The sequence below is a fragment of the Enoplosus armatus genome, chromosome 18 (assembly GCF_043641665.1).
Source record: "Enoplosus armatus isolate fEnoArm2 chromosome 18, fEnoArm2.hap1, whole genome shotgun sequence".
Classification (NCBI taxonomy): domain Eukaryota; kingdom Metazoa; phylum Chordata; class Actinopteri; order Centrarchiformes; family Enoplosidae; genus Enoplosus; species Enoplosus armatus.
The window spans coordinates 16,340,368-16,365,307 of record NC_092197.1 but is presented as its reverse complement, the minus strand read 5'-3'; the positions used below and the strand labels follow the sequence as shown (position 1 = coordinate 16,365,307).

Here is a 24,940-nt window from a genome sequence, read left to right as displayed (position 1 = left end):
TGTGACATGAAGGTTTCTGGATCAAATCTGTGGACCAACCGGAGTAAATCCAGGAATGAGATGCTGTAAAATGTCATTCGGCTTTCCCAACATCAGAGGCAATGCATGGAGCATGTGAGTGGCTGGTGGCTGCCCCAGTAGTCCCAAGGTGTGAACGAGAAGCAGAGCAATGCAAGAGCGTGTGCACAGTCACAACACATAGCCTTTGGGTGCACATCAACCCATCATCTGCTGGTTTTGAAGTTTACACAGAGGCAGACTCACCTGTGACATCTGGGGTCTGAAGTTGATCTCCTTCAGGTCCACTGATCCCGGCGAGAGGTTGTGCAACATCTGGCACAGGAGCACCCCGTCTCGCAGGGCCTGTGCCAAGTCGAAGACGGCCGCCGAGGGCCACACGACCCGGTGGTTCGGGGGCAGGACCTTGCAGTCTATCAACCACCGCCCGCATTGTCTCCACTCCTCCATTATCGGCTCCGGAGGCTCTCCTCGCAAAGCAACCCGAGTCCTCGAACTGGTTCACAGCGGGCGGAACGCGGCGGGCTCACGGCGCACAGGCAGGCACTACGGTCGGTTCCCCTACCTGCGCCGGATGTCTTAATCACTCACTATCGGCTCGATAATCGGGCTATTTCACAACAGCGCGTTAATCGCAGTAGGTCATGGCACTATATCCCCATCCCGGGCGCATGTCAGCTCAGCTCGGCTGTCTCCACAACATGGGAAGGATGAAGGCGTGAAAAAGACCAAAATAACAACACCGTTTCCACAGATCCAGTTCAGCAGGCGGCGGCGATGTGACCAGAAAACGGAGACGCGCTATGGGAATTTTCTTCTCTTCATTCTTAAAAACTTTTCCTCGCATATCCAATCCAATAGGCGTGAATGGAGGGTCACAATAGTGGCTAATAGAACAGCTGGATGCAGCGGTTTGTCACTGCTGTCTCACATTTCAGTGAACCAAACAGCACAGCCTGCTATGTACAATGTGAGGGGTGGCGCGGGGGGCAGCGTTTCAAGTCTGTTTAGTTACCCGGAGTCACCTACCGCATTTGCATTTTTACGTTTCCTCGGAAGTGAAGCGTCAAAAAAAACAAACAAGAACTTCCCATAATTTCCAGAGCGAACGATAAAGAAAAAGAGATAGCACACAGAGAAGTCTCTCCACAGCGCCAGGGTCCCCCTCTTCCCACAACACAGTCTAAACAACGCTCTCCGGCAGCGGAAACGTGTCCAGGGGGGAAAATGTACCACTGTTTACATTTATCCGCTTGACGTTACTTTGTTTGGCGCCTTGACGCACGCCCAAAAAACACAGCGTTACGCGTGGACACGGCTTTGCTTTTCAGTGATTTCTGCCTCCCTTCCGTTCATGCCGTCTCTCGCTCTCCCTCTCCTCGTTTCCCTTTCGGACGGAGACGTTTAGCGGTCCCAACTCCCGACCCCGAGCAGCACAAATCCTGAGGAGGGGAAAAGCGTCCCCGGTCTTCTCGCGTGGTCGACCCGGGAGGTTTAACGAGCTCGCACGTGCCGATTACGCTCGTGCGCCAGGTGAGGGCTGAATGGCGTGTCCACACTTTGTTAAAGTGGCACCATACTCCAAGAATGCGACTTTTCAGGGAATGTTTTTGAACCGGGAGTTGCGGACGCGCCCTCTGAAGGATGAAGCGCGCACTGCACGGGCTGCTGGAACAAGGGGATTAAAGGGACAGTTCAAACCAAAAAAACAACACTAATAAACCATGTTCTGCCTTAACTAGCCGTGTGAGCTGTCCGCAATGACACTGTCCGTGTGATTGTGTGAGGTTAGCACACATCGCTCTGGTACAGCGGAGCTCAGGGGGATGTCTTGTGGTCAAAGCGGTGAACAGAGAGGAGTTTCTAACATCTATGTAGAGTTTGACTGTTGGCAGGTGTACTTGGGTAGTCTGCTCACACTGAAGAGAATTTAATTTTTAAAAATTGAAAAGAATTTTAATTCTTCTTAAAGGGGCAGTCCACAACAAGTACTGCACTGTCACATTTTTAACAGAAAGCCAGCATTTCAAACTGGGGGCGTAGAGTTTGAAAGACGTGGGCATTTACCAGGAGAAGAGTGGATAACACTATCAAGCTGCATTGTGGGAAATGTAGGATCGAGACTAAGAGTCATGATATGTCAGCCTTGCTGCCTTGATTTGTATCTTCTTTTAAGGTATCTTCTGCTATCTCTTGCAAGTCCCAACATGATGTGCAATACTAAATGGGCGGGGGTACCCCTTTAATGTAAATAACCCCACCACCACACGCCCACACTCTCAGGTGTACAGACCACTCCAAATACAGTTACTGATAGACCATGCCTGAAGGATTAACATAAAACTAAGATGTTCTGCTATTTGGACCTGATGTGTTTTAATAGGAAAACTGCCAGTGTTTATGACTACCACTGAGAGAGATGAGCTAAAATTAAACATTATGTATTTAAACTTTATTTGTAAGATGGTATAGGATCATGTTAACAGTAACAATAATATAACTGAAATAAAATAATGCCAGACTGATTCATTAATATGAATATTATAATATTATAATGGCTTGTTGACATTAACAATGGATCACAGAACTACATGAATGGGGTTGCTTGTAGTGACACAGAATAACCACCAACTCTGCAGTTCCCTTCAGCTCTACAGTGCGTTTTAGCGTCTGTCAGCTAATTGTTTTGGTTTCACTGCCAGCAATGTTACTTGGTTGACTCTCACTGCTCTCATCACCATCATTTTCAGACACAGGAGGCGGCTGTTTTCTGCAAAAAAGCTGGAAAAACCTACTATATACTACCTTCCCAGCAGAAGCCCGCAGGAAGTGCACCGGGTTTTGAAGCCAATTTGACAGAGTGGTCAAACCGTGTAATTACAACTTCCTGGTCCGTCACATGATGCACACTGGCCCAAAAAGACATTTTCTTAAAGGCTTGCATTGTGAAGTTTTTTGAGGGACATCAACTTCCCAGTACGAACACTTATTTAAATCATCATGTCCTAAAACTTGTAAAATTCACTAAGAACCAAATCATTCTTTTCCTAGGCATAATGAAGGTGCATCAGAGACTGAGCGGTTGGGAGGCGGGGTTAAAAGAAAAGCTAGTGCGGAAGCTATGTGGAAGATCTGGATAATTTCATAACCAGAAGTCGAACTTTCATAGGAATGGACGGGGGGGCCCACCTCTGACACTGTATTCAGTTCTCTTTATACATCCATGGTCCCGCACCAAATACCGGCACAAACAAAGTTAGAGACTAGCTGGTGAAGATAGTGGAGCCTTTACCAGCTAAAGAGCCACATATTTCCCTGAGGGGTTGATGGAGGGCAAAACAGAGCTGCAAGAAAAGGGAATATTGGACTAAGCTCCAAATGAATGCTAATGTTGCTTCATATCTGCTTGATTTATAAATAAGCAGCTGTTTTGTAACAAGTTTGCCACATGAACTTAAAAGGCTATGTCAGTGTTGGGTTTACAGCTTGTTTCCGCTGCTCCCAAGTGGCCGAAAAATTAGTTAATTCAAGTCTGAGCTAACATTTCAGGTTTAAGCTAACAGGTCAAGGCTTTACTTACGTTCTCGTTCTCTCTGGTCGCAATCATCTACACACCTTGATCCTAGATGCCCTCTACAACTATCCATGTTGCCCATGAATACTGATCCAACCCCTGGCCTCCATCACTCATAACAGCTTTTGTTTATTCCTTTTTTTTTTGGAATTGGCTTTTATTTTGTTCACTTCTTTAATTTGGTATTTGTTCCTTTCCCAATCTCTCTCTCTCTCCTCCTTAGATTTCCCAATGTCAGTCCTTGTTAATAAAATAATCACACTTGGTCAATTAATCACTTAATTGTCTTTAACATCAATATGCCACCTGTTTCTTAAACCCTCTTTGTCATGTCTCATTACTTTCTCAACTCAGTCATCCCTTCCCACCTTCAGATTTCCACTGGGACGTAAAACACATTTGGCTAATTTATCTCCAGGTATAAAATAGAGCAGCACAGCCTACAACTAACTGATGTCCTTGACACGGACAGTGTTTCATTCATGGTCAAACAATTCAGGGTCTTTCACACCCAGGCGGAAAAGCTTTATCCATTGGTTGCAGAGTTTGCAGGGATATGGAAAGACACACAAGAGAGCCTGTAAGCAAAATTCCAGTTGGACTTCAAGCCTCAATTAGACTCATTCAAGATGTCTGAACAAGTGGTTTGAGCATTTCAGTTTAGTTTAGACCTAGTGGGACTCCTTCCCATCTCCTGCAGTTTCACACATCTATTCAGTGTGGTGGACAGGACCACCAGGGGAGCCTGAGGCGGTTTTGTGCTGGCTGTTTATCCCTGAATTCACCTCAGTCTTCTGGGCTCCAAACTTAACTCAAACCTTACCTAATTCTGACAAAGCTCTGTAATCTTGCGGCATATAGAAATGGGAGAGCTGGGTGAATGGCTGATGACAATGTCCTTTGTACAATGCATTCTGTGACGTACAAATGGTCTTTGAGTTTGGCCGATGGAGCCATGAGATCACTTAACCTTTAAAGACCTTTTGAACGGCCCCATCAGCCTAAAATATGGCTTATAAATGATATAAGCAGGCCCTTTTCTGGGGGGAACTGTGTTACCATGCTCATACCAGTTCCAGAGCAGGTTGGAGGGGAAAAAAAAGAAACGGTAGCATTAGCTGAAAGTTTGGAGAAAGCTGTTGCTTGTTCCTATCTTCCAATCTGAAGAGAAAGGATCTTAACCCCTCATAGTTTCAGAGGAGCTTTCAAATTGCCAACCGTACCAGGCTGCGGTTTTACCAATAAGCGTTCACTTATGACAATAAGTGAAGCTGTATCCAATTTGAAAAACTGTTTTTGTCAAAAGAAGAGAGAACGTGTGCTCTGTAAATCCTGTCTAGACAGATAACTGAAGGTCAAAACATTTCAACTAGATGCTGCTGGAACATCCTGTTATGGCCTTTTTCTTTTAAGTCAGTACAACAGTAATTCCCCCGTGCACTCTCCTGAAAACCAACTGATAACATTCAAGGAAAACACATGCGGCATATGAACACGAGGCACTGGGGTACATCTGTAACCTAAAGGGTAAAGCAACAGGCCTAAAGGTTAGAGGAACAGGGCTGCGACCAGGCTGCCCTAGCTGATCCAGTGATGATGCTGAGTATAAGCTTATGGTCAGAAGTGAATATATGTACATACTGTATGTGAATGTGATGCAGTGCAGTGCTGCAAAATCACATACTCAGCAATTTCCCTTCTTGGATAAGTAATAGTTTTAAAATAGATTAATAAGCACCATGTATTTTGTTACAATTTGAGCATATTAAAAAAAAAGAGGCTCTCACTTTATCGAGAACAGTATCAGCTAATTTGCAATTAAGATTCTTGATATATGTCACATTAGCATAAATCGTTTACTGAACAAAAGTGCATACATGTGCAGTCCATTGCACATACCTTGATTCAAATTGACATCGTGCGGCCACATTCATTGAGTCTCTATTTATTGCTGAATGTTCTTCAACAAGGTGGTGAAAAGAAAATGAAAAGCATGCGTTCCATAAATCAACGCAAACACGGCCTCACGTGATGTGTCTGGAGAGTTGCATGTGTGTGTGTGGTCTTTTTAACATTGGATGGAAACGCTTGTGAGTGATGGCCAGAAGTGGCAGAAATGACTAGTTGTCATTGAAGTTGTGGCATTGATCAATCATGGCCCAAGGTCGTTGAGGGGGGAGCAGAGTGGCATGTTCCATGTGGCATGATGGGAATACAGGTCACACAAAGAGCTCCACTCCCCTGCAAACATGCACAGAGCAAGGACAGCAAGGTGGGCTGGAGTGAAAGTGGAAATGATGAATGGTCCCAGTGTGCGTGCAGTGGGAGCTTCCTCTTTTTGCCTCCAGCACTGATGTTGGAGACCTTATGTATCATTTTCCATTGTTTCATAAAAAGGGCCTTTAGTATGCCTAAGTACTTGGATAATGTACCTTTCTTTAAAATTGTTTTCAGTTGTTTCCTCTCAATGAATATCACTTTAAGCTGCATTTCTCTTATGAGGTGATATAAAGTGCATTGACACATGACACTGATAAAAAGAACTGCATAGAATATAGGCTATATAACCCATTCCAACTGCAGTGTGTTCTTAAATACAAAAAACATGAAAAGTAATCATAATAAAGCTGAGGATGGTGCATGATGGCCATCTCCTGGTTGATGACTGAACTGCAAGCAGTGTTGAGCCACAGACATCCAGCTTGTGCACCCTCATCTTCTCTCTGCCAATATGTGCTTGAGTACCGTGGTCCTCTGACACAAACAACCCTGACTACACATCTCCAGTGCTCCTAGGCCACGCTGAAAGAAGTTAAGCAATGAGATCCGATGGGGCGTAAGCTGGTGGAGGCACCAGCTGTTTGAACTGGTCAGCTTTGGGTGCATGCCAGTTTCTGCAGAGCAGTTGGTAGGCCCAGCTCAATGTGGAGTAAATGATTCAGGCAAGAGGGCTTTCTTTCACCGTACAGCATGCTGTTCGCTAAAGGGCACAAACTTAATGGTATTTTACACCTGTTCTGTTAAATAAACACAACACCACTTTTGGGCTTTTAATTTTATTAACAAAAAATAAACCTAACACGCTGCAAGTGCCTCACCCCAGGTTAGCAAAAACGTTAAATGTTAGGATCTTATTACAAGCAACAGGCTTAAAAACAATGATAAATATGTACAGACATAATAAAGTACATACATTTTCTTACAACACACACACAAGTTGTCAGTCCTTCCCACTGAGAAAACAAGGCCTAAATGGGTGGCACTAGATGAAGCTAAATACAAACAATTTGCTAAAACTGAGTCACTTTATATCAGCAGCAGACAAATACTTAAAAATAGTTAAAATAAAAAAGCTCACATTACATAAGGGGCCATTTCAGTGTTTCATTTTATGCTGGGGATCATTTACCACAAATTACATTCCCCGTGTAGACAGTTCTTTCAAGGAGTTTCAGAGTTTTGAACATGATTTTTTCCAGGTTCCAGGTGGTTGTTTTCATGTTCATACTGAATAAAAACCCTAATTGCTGAGACTTGAAACATGAGTTAGGAAATTCTTCTCTGACTTTTGTCTAAATTACCTTATTGTTGTTATAAACGCAACGAAACTGTGGGCGACGTAAGTAACAGCGGACATGATGTTCACTTTGATGGATTACTGAACTCAAGTTTCAAGTCTCTGCATGTTGTCTTTCACACCGCAGTGTGACGAAGCCTGGATGGAGGGAACAAAACAATTAAAACATGACATCATGCTGGAAATATTCAGTACAAGTCATTTATAGTAAATGGACCACAACATGCAAAACACTGGTGTGGCCCTCTACAAAGGTTAATTCTGCAGGATTGTTAAACTGTTTATTTACTGTTCTGCTTGGAACAATAATCACAGAGGTCAAGAAATAAATGTAAGTAACATTTTTAATGTTAAGGCAGAACTCTAATTGTGGAAAAGCATTAAGTACTAAACCGAATAAAATACAGAAAAGGTGTTCAATGTTCATCAGTGAAATGAGGAATCATTCTGATTTACAGCACATCATTTTCATGAGGAAGCATGTTAGACCTGCAAAGAGTTGCTTCTGATAATAAGCAAACATTTAAATGGAAGATACTGTCTTAGTGAATGTTGCATTATACTGATTGTCCTTAGTAACATAGGTCTCAGTAAAATTGTGAAAAACAAAAATCCTCTCACCTGCAACAAACATTTTAGCTGCAGCTCTGGACATTGCAAGTAAAACAGCAACTGTGAGAAAGAAGCCCAGCAAAAAAAATAAAATTAAAATTAAAATTAAAAAAAGGTTCACTGACAGTATTTCAATTGCTAGAGCATAGAGAAAAGATTGGGTAAAGCACTGAAGATACTGCCCACCATCAAGGTGAGTATCCATGCCACAGTCCCAAACAGCAGCCCTCATAACCTTGCAGCTTGCTAGAGGTTGTTTTCTTGTTTTCCACAAGATCCTTTATCTCTTTTTGTTTGGAATCACGTGCCACAGCATTGTGCTATCATATTCATAACGAGATCCTCGTTGCTAAATGACCCTACTCCAGACATGCCCTCAGCTGCCACTGTGAGCCGTCTAGTGCAACAATTGGATGTTTAAAAGAATACGACCGCATTGCTATGACGAATTTGAAAAAGGCCTACGCTGTAATTAAACAGTATGAACAAAATGAATGACAGAGACAGGATATTGGTTGAAACTCAGATGTTATGAAATGTGGCCTAGCCCCGACAGCGTGCCATCCAGCTATGATGTGAATTTATCGCATCTGATAAGAAACGCCAGTGACGGATATTGCGATTTAGAAAGAAAGAGTGAGAAAAGCCACAGTGAATACAAAGTAAAATTTTCCACATAGGGAACATAGAACAATACAAAAATAAGCATGAATCTCTTTTGGTAACAAAAGAAGAAATAAATAAAAACATTTCAGTTGTCACGAGTCACTGTTTTCTGAACTGGAGCCACTGGAGCTGCTGGTGGCAGAATCCGAAGAGCTGCTGCTGCCGCCGCCGTGATGAGTCGCAGCTTGACTGTTTTGCTTTTTCTCTGGATGAAGGGAAGTAAAGGAGGCACCGTCACCAATTCAATACTACAGGTGCTTATGGCATTTACATTTTTGGGTAATTAGCACCTGAACATGAAATAATTCAAAAGAAAGATGGCAGTAAAGCTTCATACTTACTTCGAAATTTCTTAAACTTCTTGTACAGACAAGACTTCACGTAGCGCTCCAGCTCACGCAGAGTGGACGGCTTCAGTGTCTCAAAGTCAATCTCGATCTCCTCTGGGTTGGTGTCGCACATCGAGGGCTCTCGACTCTGAATGATGTGCACCACGCGGCCCAGCTTCATGCCAGGCAACCGGTTGATGTCCAGGCTCAGCTGCTGCTTCTCGTCATATGTCATCGGCAGAGAATCATCGTCTGAATCCCAGTCTTCGCTTCTCTGCCACGCCTGCCTGAAATTCGAGAGACAAAAGCAGTCAAAATATCTCTATATGGAAACGACATGCTATGAAAATAAAGTTCATGTAAAACGTCCTACCTGGAACTTGTGCTGCTTTTATTTTTCCAGCTGTCCTCTTTCTTGTCCTTTTCTTTTTTCTTCGTTGGTTTTATCGCATGGACCTCAGAGAGCGCAGCAAGCTGTTCATGAACAGCTTTAAGCTGGGCAGAGTCAACAAAAATGGGCTAGTGTGGCGCCACATAGAAGCATTAAAATAAGTACCAACAAAAGCACCGAGAATAAAAGAGGTGGGAGCCAGTAAGTTGTAGCCGTGTGCCAGCATATGATTTGATCAGTCAAACAACTGAAGAAAAATATATAATATATGCTATGCTATATATTTTACAGATAGAAAATAAGGTGACAGGAATATTTTTGCAAATGATGTCGTAAGGTCCTGGCAGAGTGCTGGTCAGATCACTGTAGTGTTAACAGTTCAAATCTCATCGCGCATCAAATCTCTCTCAAAATTTCATCATCTCGCGTGGAAATTAAGAAAAACTTCAACTAACTTGTGGTGAGATTTGAACTTATACAGAAGCTATATTTTCATTGTATTTCACAGCATACAGAAGGTTTTTACAGGTAGTGTGTGTAAGCTACAGCAGCGTCCTTAAGGAAAAGCTTTAATAGATCATTAAACAGGAGGTTAATGAATCCATCAGGAAAAGCAGATAGTAACTAAGGCTGCTGTCCATCTGAATGTCTGAGAAAAAGGTTTGGAGTAGCAGCCAGTGATGTTAAATAACAAGACTCTGGGTTGGAGATATGTGTAGAAACCCACCTGTTCTGCACCCACCTGCTCTTGAAACTCAGCAAGGCGGGTGGCACGCTCCTCCGCTGAGTCTGATTTGTCGAAGTTGGAGGAGCTGTTGGCACTAAAACCTGCGCTCTTAGTGGACATGGAACTCATTAGTGAAATCATCTCCACTGGCTCGTCTGGTATCTTTGCAAACCTCTTCTCGAACACACCCTAAAGCAAACATGCGCACACAATGACGAAAGAAGAATAGGGTGAAACAGAAAAATACCTAAAAAAACAGAACTTCAATTATTCAGTTTAATCATTCACACACACCTGGAGTTTCCTGGCCTTGGTGACAACATCATGATGTGGAGGGTTGTACTTGTAGCAGTTGGAAAAGATTAACCGAACATCTGCAGCGAAGCCTTGAGCATCCTGGTACTCTCCTCCATCCACCTTTTTCTGGAAAATTTAAAAAAGTAGTTAGCAAAGATGACATCCATCATAAAAATGTCATGAACCACAGAGAAAATGTATTTGTACATGTAAATACACAGTTCGTACTTCAACAGTGCTGAGATCCATGGGGTATTTGATGATGTCATGGTAATCGTGTAGCTGCAGAGCTTCAGCGTCGACGGGCTTGTAGAAAGGCCAGGCGTAGGCTGCGTGTTTCTTTGACAGCATCTCCTTCAGGATATCGTAGCAGTACTTGAGCTGTTCGCTCAGTCCGCCCTGATCACTCTCTGGATGCGGCAATTCGCTCTCTTCAAAGTCCTTCTTAGTGGGACTGATGGTGGCTCGGCCTGCGCTTCCACGACTCCTCTTGCTTTCTGATGAATCACTCAAACTGAAGGTGTCCTCCTTCCGCTTCAGCCCTTTCTTCTTCATACAAAAAACACCACAATAAGGGGAAATTCTCCTCATGCTCTGTTATTTTAAAATAATATGATTGAGGGTCAGAAACACAAATGGACACTCACTTTTGTGGTGGTCTGTGATGACTTTTTGGGCATTGAGGATGAGCCGGAGGGTGAGCAGCTGAGGCTTGGCTGAGATGTGGGTGTCGTAGCTGAGGAACATGTGGTCACAGTTCCATTCTGCACACCTGTATACAACACAAATTAAAAAGTTAAAAAAAAAAAGTAGTGATATACTATCATTATTTCTATTTTCTATGCAAGGTGCATTTAGATTCATCATTTGTCTTTTCTGCCTGTGATGTATAAAAAGCACACACAGAGCCATTTTTCTTAGTGGTAGTGATTTGGTGGAAATGTTCAACTCCAACATGAACACATAAAGATAAGAGAAACACCCAAAATTACCATGTTAATAGCCGTTCCAATAATAATTTAGGTGGAATGGAGGAAAAATTGTTCCAATTTCAGTGATGGCAAAATGAAACCTTGCTAGAAGACCCACAGGGAAGACACTATACAGTTTGGAGCACTGAACAAGAAAGAAACTGAAGAGTGGCAGAGGGTTACTGATGCAGTTAATCACCGCTGCTGGCTGAACTGTGAGAGACCTGAGGGCAACACTGAGGTTCATGCAGGCTGAATTATGCCCCTTTTACTCACACAACAAAAGCATGGTAACATAAACGACTATAAAGACATTCAGTGTTTTACACACATGTAAAGCATGCATTTTAAAAGGGAGATCTTGGTGTAACTTTTTGATTTTTATTGAATAGAATACTGAATAACTGAAAGCAGAAAACCACACAGACTGTTCTGAAAGAGTGTTTCCATTAATTCAGCCATTCATTCATTCATTCATTCACACCTTCTCATGTCAAGTTCATTATCACAATTACAAAAACCTGCGTATAAGGTGCTCTTAATAGGTGCCTTTAATAGCTATTTAGTGTTGTGAACATGTGAAGGAACCTGAAGGAGTGTTACCTTATCAAAGTAAGTTCATTACCTGGAGAGCTACTTTTCTTGCCCTTCCCTTTGGCTGCATGAGGAAAAATCTCCACTTCCCCCTGTGGCATGTGGGCAACTTTTTGCAAGAAAACCTTTTCCAGGGCGAGGGCCATCAGCACTATGTCATCTGTAGGCTAGAGGACAGAGGGAAAACTGTGAGGGTTTGGTTTTTGTGAGGCTGAACAGCGTGGTGCATTTCAATGAAGCTCCTCACCTTGTTATATATGTAGCAGTTGGTGAACATGATGTTGAAGTCCTGCATACATTCACTTGCACACCAATAGTAGTTGTTCTCTAGTCGTTTCTTGATGGTCCCTAAATCCATGGGAGATGTTATTATCGTATGATAATCCTGAAGGAAAAAAAGAGTCAACGTGTCAGATGAACATACTCGTGCTTTTTGTTTCTGTCCCACATCTTCAATAGGATCTGCCAAAGTTTAACTGATGAAGAAAAGTTTGTTAGTGCACACTTCCTGCATTTCAGCACTTTAAAAAGGTTTATCACTTCCAGGAGCATTCCAGTACAGCACAAACAATTTGGATCTTATTTTGATAGTTGTCAGTTTTTTTTAATCTTATCAGCAATTATTTCAGTGAGTATGATGTTATCATTACCGATAACTGATGTAATAAACTGGAATTATGTAATGAACTGCATAGGTAGATACCCTGTGAAATCATGGTATCTAGCTATGCAGAGAGTTTAGGATTAATTTCCCCAGGTTCTGAGGTAAGTAAACATATATATATATATATATATATATATATATATATATATATATATATATATATATATATATATATATGTATATATATATCAGAGATTTCTACAACAGAGGTGAATGGAATTTCATTTCAAATTTGACTTCAATTCAACACCCACATCTCACTCCAAAACAGTGTATCAGTTACTCTGGATAATCAACTATTTTAATTGTGATTTATTACCAACTACAGTAGGGACTACTTAAGAAATAGTCCCTATTTAATTAGTTAAATTCAAATTAGTTACATTCCAGAATTAAGCACCTACTCACTAGCACATAAAGACATAAAAATGCAGATATATAGAATCAAGGCTATTTCAGCAGATGTTAAGGCTATTTGTTACGATTCATGGATGAGTATAAACTGTAAATACTGGATAAGATTGAGAGTGAGTGTATTGCCACATTCCAGTGTCTCTATACTCACTGTGTTGTGTTGTTTAATGCATGAGAATTAGGAGGCAACCACAACCAAGGGAGGAACAAAAAACAGTGATGAACAAAACTTAAGACAACAACATCAATAGCTGCAGAAAAAGAATGACAAAAACAAAAAGGAAATGTAAGGATTTAGAGGCAGTTTTACTTCAGTGAAAGAAAAGAGAAAAGCAGACGCTTTCCCAGAAGGCAAGACAAACACATATAGGACATTTGAAACTGATCACAGACATTTACACAGTGGAGGTTGGTGTGTGAAAAAGGCATCAAAAGCCTATATGGCACTTTAATTTGTAAATAACAGGGTTTTTTGTACATCAAAACCTGAATAAATGTAATTGGTAGCAAATGTACAACTGCCTTTAACTGGGATATTTATTGCAGTTAGTAAAATACCATATCACAAAGAGCAGATGCACAACTCTCCAAAGCCACTATGGATGCAGCAGATGTTTATTTCATTATGTGTTTTGACTTGCAAAATCAGGGCAGGTGGTTAGCTACTTTACAAATTGCTAAGGAGTACTTAATGTTCGCAATCTGTCTATTTGTCATTAAATTAACTTTAAAAGAACATTTATTTATTTAATTGTTTCTGAGTAAATAAATAAATAATAAATCAAAAAATAAAAACTAACTAAAAAATACCACACACTGCAATGGGTTAAATGCTGGCTTGGAATCATCTTTTAACGTTTGAAGAACATTTGCAAACTACTCACTGATAGTCCAAGAACGACTGCATCAACAGGCTGGTGAAAAGGCCAGGCGAACTGGTGTCGCCACAGGGATTTGATCACTACATTCTGCATGTACTGCAGCTGGTTGGTCCTCCGGCCTGGCTTGTTGGGGTTGGTCACCTCAGGGGGCGGAGGATTCACAAGCTGGGGAGGGCTCGGGCCAGTGTCTGCTGACATGACGATGGCAGCTGGAAGCGACTGGTCTTCAACAGATGAACACTGTTGGTTTCTGCTATCTTCTATGAATTCTGTAGCTTTCTTCTGTCAGCTCATCGAAGCCTCTGAGGGAACACCAGCCCACTTCATTCGTGGTTTTCATACCAGACAATGTGATCTGTTGACATAAAAACAGTCATGAGAGAGTGATAGGTCAGATTATTCCCATGGTCCTGAAATCAAAGATTTATGCAAAATAAGTAGCCTCTACTGACAATACAGCCTAATGCAACTATCGTTAATTTATTTTCAACACCAGGGTGATAGAGACAGACCCTTAGTCTAGATTTGTACATTGTGCACAAACAAAAACATCACACTCTTCGACAGTTTACGTCAGTATGTAACATAAAACATAATATATGTTTATTAACAGCTCACATGAATGAATCTGTCTGGTGGTTCTCTACATTTACAGATATATGATACTGAGCTGTGGTCCATGTTGGCATGACTGGTTCAGGTGTTTTTGTTTACTTTTTGGACAGGGAGTGCCTGAGATGTTTGTTTAAAATGTAGCTTTCCCTATCTTGGGGGAAATTTGTGGTTGATTAATACTGCTTTCAATTTGTCTCATTATACACAAAAAGCAGCTAGTAGAATAGGAAGCTAGGCTAACGTCAGTACGTAATGTAATTCTGGGGTGTTTAATAGTCAGTGTATACGAGAAATAAGATTAAATAAAATGGCCAAAGGCTATCAAGATACAGACTTAAAAAGGAGACACATGGCTTGTAACGTTAGCACTGCTAAATGAGGTTTAGACAGAGAAAGTGTAACGTTACCTTCACAGGTAACCTACAGTAACAAATAAACCTAAAGTTGCTGAGTTTAATCTCATGACGTTACCATACAACCTAACCTAACCTAACGCTGAGCAGATAGCAACGAATTAGCTTGTCAGGTTTTTAAAAACTACAATATCGCACCAGTCTAGCTAGCTTAAGTTATAGTGTGGGAAGCTGAAGCTAAATTAACCTAACGCTGATGTGTTGTTAGCTTTACATAAGGCTGGCTTTCAAGATAATGAAAAACCGTTATTATAACTAAGTTTCATACTTCCTACTTGGGAATTTGCATACAGTGGTCAAGTCCGAAACTTCTAGCTACTTTGTTTAGAGGTTAAGTTTAGACACTATGTTTATACACTGGGCCTTGACGGAGCTAGGTTACCTCACAGCTAACATAGCTAGCTGTTATCTTCGCATGACGGCAACGTGAATGTGTTCTCGTTCGGCAGGGGGTGGCGAGAGTCACAAGTTAAAAAAAACCCATACAGGATAAGCTAACTTTTTACTGACGTTTTTACTAACTCGTTTTCACGGCACGTTGGGACAAGAGTTCGGCGGCTTCTCAACATTCAGAGGCTACAAGCCGCATAGGAGCCCAACCAGAAAGCACCGTTAACTCCAGAGTGCACCGTTAACTTAGTTAGTCCAACTTTGAAACTGATAACCTTATTGAACAAACCTGCTGCATGGAATATCCTCTCCTCCCTCTTTAGCTTCGTTGGCTGAATGTACACCAAGGCGGACACCGCCGCCTACTGATCTGGAGGGTTTAGGGGTCATACCAATATAAATAGTTAAAAATTGACGGTGACTAAACGGGAACATGTCTTTACTTCGACATTTCAGGCTGTAGACTTTGACAGTAGCACATCCTTGACCGTATAACTGTACTGTCTACAGCGCATTTTTTGCTTTTTGGTACCCTTATTTAACGTCAAATTGTGATATACTGACTGACACAATAAACAACAGGACAGGGCAAACAGCCAACATATATCTCCCAGATATTTGTAAAGTACACATGACTACTTGTTATATTAGTCAGATTAAAACATTATTTTAGCGGGATATACTGGAAAACCACTATTAAAAACACCCAGAGCCAAAGTGACAAAATAAGTATATTGTGCCTTTCACACTTTTTGTCCCTCATTAGTTTCCGTTACTTCGGAGGGTAACACGCAGGCGCAAAGAAGCACCACCACACCACATTCCCCGCTTCTCCTCGCAGGCAAATATCCAGAAGCGAGCCGACTGATTTACGCGTCATCCATGGTCTTCTGAACAAATAAACGTGCGTTTTCTCTGTCCAATCTTTGCGAGGAGTAGCAATCTGACCGTGAATCTGCATTGAATCCCCGTGAGTATCGGCTTATGGCCGTTTCCTCATTGTTTGAATGGAGGGCCCCTCCGTGGCAGCTCAGCCTATTTGTCAACAGCACCAATGCATTGAAAGCAGGCGGCTACACGAGCAGACTTCCATTAGCTCTCGTACAAAACCCGAGGAGTTAACATTGGGCCGTTGTCTCTTTTCTGTCGGGCTTCAAATCCTAAATGATGAAATAAATATCCAATTACCGTATGATTCTGTCAGACTTGAACTTCTTAGCGAAGGCCCTTTGTTTGATATTTCCTCTTTTCAGATGGATTGCATTTAAACACGATTTAACGTTCGTTTGCAATGAACACCAGCTACTCTTATAATCCCAGCTGACTGTGTAAAATGTTCCTGTTTAGCCGTTTTTACCTTAACAAGGCCAGTTATGGCTAGCTAGCTAATTGCTAGCTGAAATAGCTACATTTACAGATGCAGGAGCAGCCGCACAGTTCTTGGCTGTTTATCAGCTGAACACCAGAGAAAGAAATGCATCCTGTGCCACTGGATTTAGTCACAGCTTTTACTGACAATCATCATTCCCAGTGGGTGCATAGCTGTGAATCCTCTGCTATGTATGTGTAATAGCTGCCATAGTGTACATGACTAGCATAAATATCAGTGTGTCAGTTACATCTGGCATCTTTACTTTATTGTAAAATGAAAAATCACTTGAGTTATATGATGTACAGTATGTGTCCTTTGAACATATCAGTGTTAACAGTTGCAAGTCATTACTGTAATCACTGGTCTACACATTGCGATGTGTTGTCTTGTCACTGGTAACTATTTGGGCAGTTTGTTAAACATTGAGTCACTTAGATTGACTGTAAGAGCATTAACTAGCCTATAAAGACCTGAATTCTTCAGTCATTTCATCATGGGTTTCTTCTCCGTGTTAGGATCGTGCTCAATAGATGCTCATTTCCTCACCATGGCAACAGAAGACAAGAAACCAGAGACTGACACTAAACCTCCAGTTGTACCATCGGCATCTGCCAGTCAAAGCAAGGTCTGGATTTCTTCAATGTATATTAAACATGTAGTGCTTCCTGCAGCTTCTTGTTCAATGCAGCACTTCACTGATGGTGGGGCAAATGTGTGCTTTTCTTTGATGTCATTTTCGATAAATGACTGTTTGCCTATTTGTCATGTTTTTATATCTACAGTCTGCCCCCACCAAGCCAAACTACAGCCTGAAGTTCACATTAGCGGGCCACACTAAAGCTGTCTCCTCCGTCAAGTTCAGTCCGAGCGGAGAATGGCTCGCCAGCTCATGTGAGTTCCAGTTCCGTTTTCTCTGCCATGTTTCCCTTTAAATCACACATGGGCCACAGTAAACTAGGGCTGCAACTAACGATTACTTTCAATGTTTATTCATATTTTTTCCATGAATCTAAGAAAATGAGTATGTGAAATGTTAAAAAGTAGTAAAAAAAAAAAAAGAATGGCATTCACAATTCTTCAATATGCTTGTTTTGTCTGACGAACAGTCCAAAGCTGAAGATATTGCATTTACTGTCACATATGACAAAGAAAATCAGCGAAGCATGACATTTGAGAAGCTGGAAGAAGAGAATGTTTGGCATTTTAGCTTGAAAAATGACTGAAACAATGAACCAATAGTTGGCAATTAATCAACTATTTGTTGCAGCTCTACTGTAAAATTATATTTTAAGATGTTTTGTTGTTCAGTATTATGCCATATTGTGGGGGAAATTTATGGAGGCTGCAGCAACACTGAATGCATATTTATTTTATCTTTACAGCTGCTGATAAACTCATCAAAATCTGGGGAGCGTATGACGGCAAGTTTGAGAAAACCATATCTGGGCACAAACTTGTGAGTTGAACAGATTCTCATCTTTACTGCTTCAGTGTTTATGCTGGTGTTTGATTTGCGACTCTCTGATCAGAGCCCCGAGCACCATGTTCCTAATTATCGCCCCATGAATCTGCAGGGTATATCAGACGTGGCCTGGTCCTCCGACTCCAACCTCCTGGTGTCGGCATCCGACGACAAAACCCTGAAGATCTGGGACGTCAGCTCGGTAAGAGAGCGGATGATCTCAAAGGGTCGCGCTAGTCTCGCGAGTTTGAGTGAGAAGCAGTGTTTTGTTTTTTGTCACTGGCGAGAACGTGTGACAATTCACACGTGTTGTTTTTTCTTTGAATCTAGGGGAAATGCTTAAAAACTCTAAAAGGTCACAGCAACTACGTCTTCTGCTGCAACTTCAACCCCCAGTCCAATCTCATCGTGTCAGGATCGGTGAGTATGAAGTTTCTGGCGTGATATGAGCACGTAAATGGAAACCAGATGTTAGCCCTTCACTAAAGAACTTCGAGCATTATCAGCACGTCTGTGTGTGATGAATGTTTTTTTTTTTGTGCTTCCAGTTTGATGAGAGTGTAAGGATATGGGACGTGAAGACCGGGAAGTGTTTGAAAACATTGCCGGCTCATTCTGACCCAGTCTCGGCTGTAAGTCCGTTATTTTAATTCTTAGCATTCGAGGAACCTTCTAGTCTTTCAGATGAACGTGGTGGCAGTGACGTGACCATCTGTTTCGGCTTGCAGGTTCATTTCAACAGAGACGGCTCCCTGATCGTGTCCAGTAGCTACGACGGCCTTTGGTGAGAACAAACCGCCTCTTTGCCCTCAGGCTGTGATTACTGCTCAGTCAGTTTAAGTGTGTCACAGTACAACATGCAGTTATGTACCATTAGTTTTCCTTTTCAGGAAAAGGTAGTGTAAACGTAGATGAAGACATGACAAACGAATACTTTGAATGAATAGTAGCACATTGATCGTATAAGATCATTTCCACGTGTTGTCACGTGCTGCATCTAAACACTACATGAAAACAAATGATAACTCTTTTTAACTTCATTAAAACGGTTCACATGCTTGCTGTGTTACCTAACAATGAAATAACTCCTTATTGTTGTTTTTGTTCATTCGCAGCCGGATCTGGGACACGGCGTCGGGGCAGTGTTTAAAGACGCTCATAGGTACGATTACACAGAATGACCATCTGCAATCCCTTCGACATCGTCGCAGAAAGAAATGGTGTTATTGTTTATCAAGTGTTGATTAGTGACTTCTCATTAGCTCTGTCTGAATTTGAGGCCTCATAAAATGTGTCAAAAAAGAGTCAGGGTGGTATTGAGATATTATTTCCCTGTTTGTGTGCTGACGGTGCTCCTGTTGTCGTTTTCCTGTTAGACGATGACAACCCTCCCGTCTCATTTGTGAAGTTTTCCCCCAACGGGAAATACATCCTGGCTGCCACACTGGATAAGTGAGTATTACGCACCTGCAGTAGATTGAAGTCAGTGCTTCTTTTTATTTTAGAAGTTGGTTATTATGTTGTTTATGTGCTTTTTTATTTTTATTTTTTTTTTACACAATTTCCACCAGCAGATGGCGGTGTCACACTCTGATAAGCTTTCCTCAGCTGCAGTTGTATATAAACCGAATGTAAAGGAGATGAGTGTGATTACAAGATTATTGGTTTTACGTTGTTTGGATGTTAGTTGTTTAACAGACGCACTGCTGTGTTTGTGTTTGCTCTGCAGCACGCTGAAGCTGTGGGACTACAGCAAAGGAAAGGTAAGCTGGCAGCTGTTCACTCAAGTTTGAATCATTGTTTTCTTTTCCATGTGTCCACGTTTTATATTGTGTTCTCATGTCTTTAAACCCAACTACTCCACCGCTGTCTTATTCCTGATAACGGCCTTTATGTTTAGTTGCATTAGGGGATAACAACATTATATTTGTTTACTAGTAAACGCTTTAACACATCTGCTGGTGCTGGTTATACGTTTTGACTGTGTGATACAGGTAATTAACTTTTCATTGTTCTTCCAACGTTTCAGTGCTTGAAAACGTACACCGGCCACAAAAATGAGAAGTACTGCATATTTGCCAATTTCTCCGTCACCGGTGGAAAGGTAAGAACTTGATCTTTGGTGTAACATGCATTTACCACATCTGTGGTCTTTTTTTTTATTTTTTTTATTGTTTTAATAAACCTCCTGGTGTTTAATGCCTCGCCTGCACAGTGTCTGTATTTTTATTTTACGCTGTTGAAATAATTGACGCGTGCAGCTAAATGAAAGTCACAGCCGAAGCTAAGTGGCCGCCTCTCTTGCAGTGGATCGTGTCGGGCTCCGAGGACAACATGGTTTACATCTGGAACCTGCAGACGAAGGAGATTGTGCAGAAGCTCCAGGGCCACACAGGTACAAGACGACTATTCAGGCTGTGACACTTTGACCTAATGCAGTGGTTCACCTGTGGAACTCGACAAAGTTAATTTTTAAGACAGAGATTTGCGGTTGTGTGTAAATAAGTTGCGTTCCGGGTGTGATATGTTTATAAAAGCACCCTTCTTTTCTTTTTCCATCTCGTCTCTTCTTTTCAGACGTCGTCATTTCGACTGCCTGCCACCCGACAGAGAATATCATCGCGTCCGCAGCTTTAGAAAACGACAAAACCATCAAGCTATGGAAAAGCGACTGCTAAGCCCTTTCGGATCTTTTGGGGCCATTCATATTTCTTTTTTTACATTTTTTTTTTCTCTGTTTTTTTTGTTGTAAGAAAAGAGGACTTGTTTTCTAACGGAGAGCTCCTGCGGGACGCAGAGGGCTTTCAGGTAATGAAATCCAGCAAGGAGAACCAAATGACACCCATCAGCCACACACACACAGTAACAGCCGAGAAAACTGCGTCACTTCTGCAGCGGACGTATTTCCCCCCTCTCACATCTGAGATGTTCCAGCCGTCTGTTAATGTGCCACATTCTGTTGTCTCCACGGAGGGAGTTGCTGACTTGTGTTACTCAGTTCTGGTGCTTCAGTATTTTTGACACTGCATTAACCCCGTCACTGCTTCATGCCAACTCCCACACATGCATTTCTGCTCTTGTACAATAAATGTAATGGTTATTCGGCCTTTTCTATGATTTCTTTTGCCTTTTTAATTTGTCTGTGTAATTGTGTAGTACCGTCTAAATGACTTCAAGGTGGAGAGGTGACTTCTAGGTTTAGGTTTAAAAACAAAAAAAAAAAGATATCTAAAATCCATTTGTCTGTTATTTATTCAAGTGGCACCACTATATTAGTTTTTTGTCTTGATCTCAAATGCCAGATCTCAAGCGCTGTGTGCCATAACACGATATATTTTCCAATGTAAGGTCTGTGCAGATTATTAGAGCAAGAAACCAGGATTTGAAGTACGTGAATAAAGTCTAAAATGCCTCAATGATGTCACAGATAATAGTTTTGACAGAGAAAATCCAAGTCTATGATTTTTTTTTCAGTCCTATTGGAGCACTGACTGAAGTCTCCCTCCTGTTAAAACTGTCTAATTTTAGTTTACAACAGTGACCAAACGCAGGTTTGTGTTCCAGGATTTGTACATATTACATTGGACATGTATTGTTTTTTTTATCTGTTCTCTTCTGCTTGATTAGCTCAGACTGTAGCTCTGCTCACAAAGCCAGCAGCCACCTGTTCTCTGTAGTTAACCTGAATTTTGTGAAATATATGTTTGCATTTGACGGCTATAACCTGCGACTTAATAAAAAACAGTTTTTGTATGTTTCACGTGACCGAGTTGCGAGTGAACGTTGAATGTTGAGTGTTTTTTTTTTGTTATGCCTTTTGAACGAAACTCAGAATCAACTGGCATCAGTCAAGCTCACTTTTAAGTTGTTTTTTTTTTTAATAACCTTTTTTTTCTGTCCATGAAAGAAAGAAAGAACATCAGAGAAACAACCCACAAAGAACAGATGACAAAATTCCATCTCCTTTTTTAAAAATAGACAAAAATATAATGAAAGAAGACATTCCCGTCTTGCAGCGACAGGTTGAAAATGGCAAAGCAAAGGCGACACAGTTAACGGCTGCTCCTCTCACCTTAAATTTTCAATCTGAAAATTGTCTCTCGCCTCGTTTGAAGAAGCTTTTCCACGACATATACAAAAGCCCACAGAAGAAAGGGGAAAGAACAGAGAACACGAGCAAGGGATAAAATTACCTTTGTACAAAAATAGATCTTTTTTTCCAAGTGTTTTTTTTGTCTTTTTTTTTTTTTCTCTTTACTTGAACATTTTACTGTCTATGCAACAAAGAAAGCAGTGATTGTGTCACAAGCTCAGCTTTTCCTGATTACACTTTTTGAACATAACAACTGCCAAGCAACACATACATTTTGGAGGGTTTAAAGTCTTAACCTTTTTTTTTTTTTTTTTTGTCTCTTTCATTGTTTTTTGAGGTCCCATAAACTGCCGAGAAGCTGGTTCTTTTGAGTTCAGAGCTGCTGCGATTCTGCTGGTTGATCAGGATTGATTTTATAAAGTCAAGGTCCAAATGCAAAAACCCCTCAGATATTTGTGGAAAAAACCAAAACCAAAACACCATAAAACTCTGAGCTGAAGGACAGTTTGGTGTGAAAGACTGGTCTCCCTCTCTCAATGCTGGAAATACAGATCTGTCTGATATATATTTATAAATATATACACATATACATATTAACAAAATATAGCTTTACGTTATAAAGCGTTCACTCTATGTGGGTGATTCTTTATCTCGTCGTGAAGATCCTTGTCTGTTCATTTCCTGCAGGGGAGTAAGCTCGCACATCATCCACTTTATGGCTTTAAATACTTGCGGCCACCAATCACAGTAAAACTAAGAGGAGGAGACGTCAGACTAAAGGGAACAGGAGGATTATTCATTTTAAAGTTGGGTCTCCCAGTCGGAAAAAAAACCAAACATTTAATTGCTTGAAATCTGCTTTTCTTGATTAAAATTCCTCTGAAAAAGGAAATAAAAGTGAATCTACAGAAAAATCTCAACAAGAGTAAAGTTTCTCTTGCGTTGAAAACTTATGAACAAATTAAAAATGTTGTTTTTTGTTTTAACCAACAAGTAAAATTTTTCCACAATATAAATACTGTAAACTGAGCTCAAACTGGCAGTCAATACTGTCACCTGGATAGTTTGTAATAACACCTCGATGAAAACTGTCGGGTAATAATAAAACAACAAGCCAATAGGTCATACTGAAGTTATTGCTACTTGTTTCAGTTTTGAACGTGCACAGACTCTGAGGTTTCGTCTGATCAAGAGGAACACTGATGCTAATAACGCTGTGAGAAAGTGCCATCTCTGTTTTTTTTTTTTTGTCTGATTAAATACTTTGTAGAAAAATTCAAGTAATGTTGCAGCGCTGCTTCTCTTCCACTAGAGGGAGCTCACAGCTCTCAAACAGCCGCCCCCGTCCCTCAAAGTAAATGTATTTCTGCTCGAAGTGCACAGTGTGTGACATTGCAGAGCTCGACATCTGAACCAACTCTTTGCTTCTTCTTCATGAGGAAAGAGATCACTTGGGATCAGTTCCATAGAGGTGGACTATCACCGGCACATGATCATGATGAAAAGTTGACACGAGGTCATTGTATCATTGATCGGCTTCTGCGGAGTCCTGATGGTGCCACCAAAATAATTAAAGACACTTTTTCAGGCTTGATTATTCTCAATGAAGATGTTGACAAACTGAAAAAAAGCAATAACAAAGTTGGCCAATAAAAGTTGCTGCTCTGTGGCTTTGCCTTCATTTACTTTTTAAGTGACAGTTTAAATGCTTTAAATCATGGAAACTATAAAAGTTTATTATGATTCCATTTTAAACTTCAAGCATTAATCCATCATATAATTATTGGCAAACATATTTATCTTATTTCGTTTTTTACTTTGAGTTTTTTTGTGCATAATTGAAATGCAAATCAAATTCATGTTTTCTCATCAAAATTCATGAATAGATTATAATTAAACACTGAAAAATGATTATTGAAGTGAACCCTCAAGACTCCGTACACCTCGGACCATTAACCGTCTCAGTTTATCAAAGGATGATGAAAACACAGTGCTCAGGTTTGTTTTTGCTTTTCTTTCAGGTCCAGATGGTGTCAAGGTGCTCATGAAAGAGTGGTGAATATGGAGATACAAGAAGAGAATCCTTGATTTAATTCTCTTTTTAGTCCTTTTCTCATATCATACTCAGCAATAGCTAATTATCTAAACGCCGCTGTTCCAAAACAAACAGGGCTGATAGCTGTTTGTTTTGTGTATCCGTCAAGGGTGAATAGACCAGGACGGAATGACTATCAAATATCTGAATAGTGGGGAAAATACGCTAAATAAGACATTTACTCCAGTCCAGGAAAATATTAGCAGACCCACACTTCCCAAACACTTGTTTTAAAAAGGTATGCGACCTGTTTAAGCCATATGAACATGCACCCGCTCTGTGGACAATCTTTGGAAATGCACTCGATGCATAGTTTTGCAGCAGCTGCAGCATTTAGAGAACAGGACAGGAGAAAAAAAAGCAGAATATGGGCACAAAGCATATTTATACACAACAAGAGATATTTTAACATTTCAGTTCGACTTGAATGACACTTGGTTGTCCAGAGAAGTGCAGAGAGAGCAAGTGTGTGTGTCCGTCCCTCTGAGGGGGTGGAAACAATTGGGGCGTTCCCGATTGGGCCCGGGGCCAAATTCCACCTCAGAGGTCGATTACATCAACATCAGCTCTCTGTTTAGGAACCCGACTCCGCTGTCATGAGGTTAAGTGCCAAGTAACAAACAAATAAACAAACAATGGCTCCGCTGCAAACAACAAGCACTCCTCCTCATGTAAATGGTTGCATGAGCGTCAAGAACTGAAGGATCGGAGGGACGGAAACAGAGGTAATTGTGCATTGCTGCTGTTAAAATCAAAATAACGTCAATACTGTATACGGCTGTAAC

At 41.1% G+C, this 24,940-nt stretch overlaps 3 protein-coding genes across 4 annotated transcripts in view; 1 reads left to right on the top strand and 2 right to left on the bottom strand.

Moving 5' to 3' along the window:
- vav2 (vav 2 guanine nucleotide exchange factor) overlaps nt 1-680 on the bottom strand; it is a 176,886-nt gene extending 176,206 nt beyond the window's left edge. The window contains 1 exon segment of the mRNA XM_070925262.1: nt 265-680. Coding sequence (XP_070781363.1) covers nt 265-468 — 204 coding nt within the window. The 5' untranslated portion in view covers nt 469-680.
- A 7,832-nt stretch (nt 681-8,512) lies between these two features.
- On the bottom strand, nt 8,513-14,002 carry LOC139301031 (bromodomain-containing protein 3-like). Its single transcript, XM_070924280.1, has 10 exons — nt 13,719-14,002; nt 12,004-12,141; nt 11,788-11,923; nt 10,839-10,963; nt 10,420-10,740; nt 10,189-10,317; nt 9,895-10,083; nt 9,150-9,271; nt 8,789-9,063; nt 8,513-8,652 (listed from the first exon to the last, which is right to left on the bottom strand). The coding sequence occupies exons 1-10, from the start codon at nt 13,911-13,913 to the stop codon at nt 8,540-8,542; spliced, it is 1,743 nt and encodes a 580-aa protein (XP_070780381.1). The 5' UTR covers nt 13,914-14,002; the 3' UTR covers nt 8,513-8,539.
- Nucleotides 14,003-16,001: 1,999 nt separating this feature from the next.
- Nucleotides 16,002-21,084, top strand: wdr5 (WD repeat domain 5). Of its 2 annotated transcripts, none has more exons than XM_070924530.1 (14): nt 16,002-16,103; nt 17,021-17,130; nt 17,288-17,396; nt 17,888-17,961; nt 18,080-18,169; nt 18,298-18,387; nt 18,516-18,596; nt 18,696-18,751; nt 19,083-19,129; nt 19,344-19,419; nt 19,697-19,730; nt 19,997-20,071; nt 20,275-20,362; nt 20,545-21,084. In XM_070924530.1, exons 2-14 carry the CDS (start codon nt 17,053-17,055, stop codon nt 20,643-20,645), a joined length of 999 nt encoding a protein of 332 aa, XP_070780631.1. In that variant the 5' UTR covers nt 16,002-16,103; nt 17,021-17,052; the 3' UTR covers nt 20,646-21,084. The 2 variants fall into 2 exon arrangements, with proteins under 2 accessions (XP_070780631.1, XP_070780630.1); XM_070924529.1 differs by having other exon boundaries at nt 18,516-18,599.
- Nucleotides 21,085-24,940: the final 3,856 nt, after the last annotated feature.

What these genes read in the sequence shown, in the direction of transcription:
- LOC139301031 (XM_070924280.1), bottom strand. Translation starts at nt 13,913, where the DNA reads ATGTCAGCAGACACTGGCCCGAGCCCTCCCCAGCTTGTGAATCCTCCG. An exon ending in CAGTCGTTCTTGGACTATCA is followed by an intron (nt 12,142 to 13,718) that starts GTGAGTAGTTTG and finishes TTTTTCCTTCAG; the next exon opens with GATTATCATACGATAATAAC. An exon ending in CAAGAAAAGTAGCTCTCCAG is followed by an intron (nt 10,964 to 11,787) that starts GTAATGAACTTA and finishes TGTTGTATACAG; the next exon opens with GTGTGCAGAATGGAACTGTG.
- wdr5 (XM_070924529.1), top strand. Translation starts at nt 17,053, where the DNA reads ATGGCAACAGAAGACAAGAAACCAGAGACTGACACTAAACCTCCAGTT. An exon ending in CATCTGCCAGTCAAAGCAAG is followed by an intron (nt 17,131 to 17,287) that starts GTCTGGATTTCT and finishes TTATATCTACAG; the next exon opens with TCTGCCCCCACCAAGCCAAA. An exon ending in ATCTCATCGTGTCAGGATCG is followed by an intron (nt 18,388 to 18,515) that starts GTGAGTATGAAG and finishes TTGTGCTTCCAG; the next exon opens with TTTGATGAGAGTGTAAGGAT.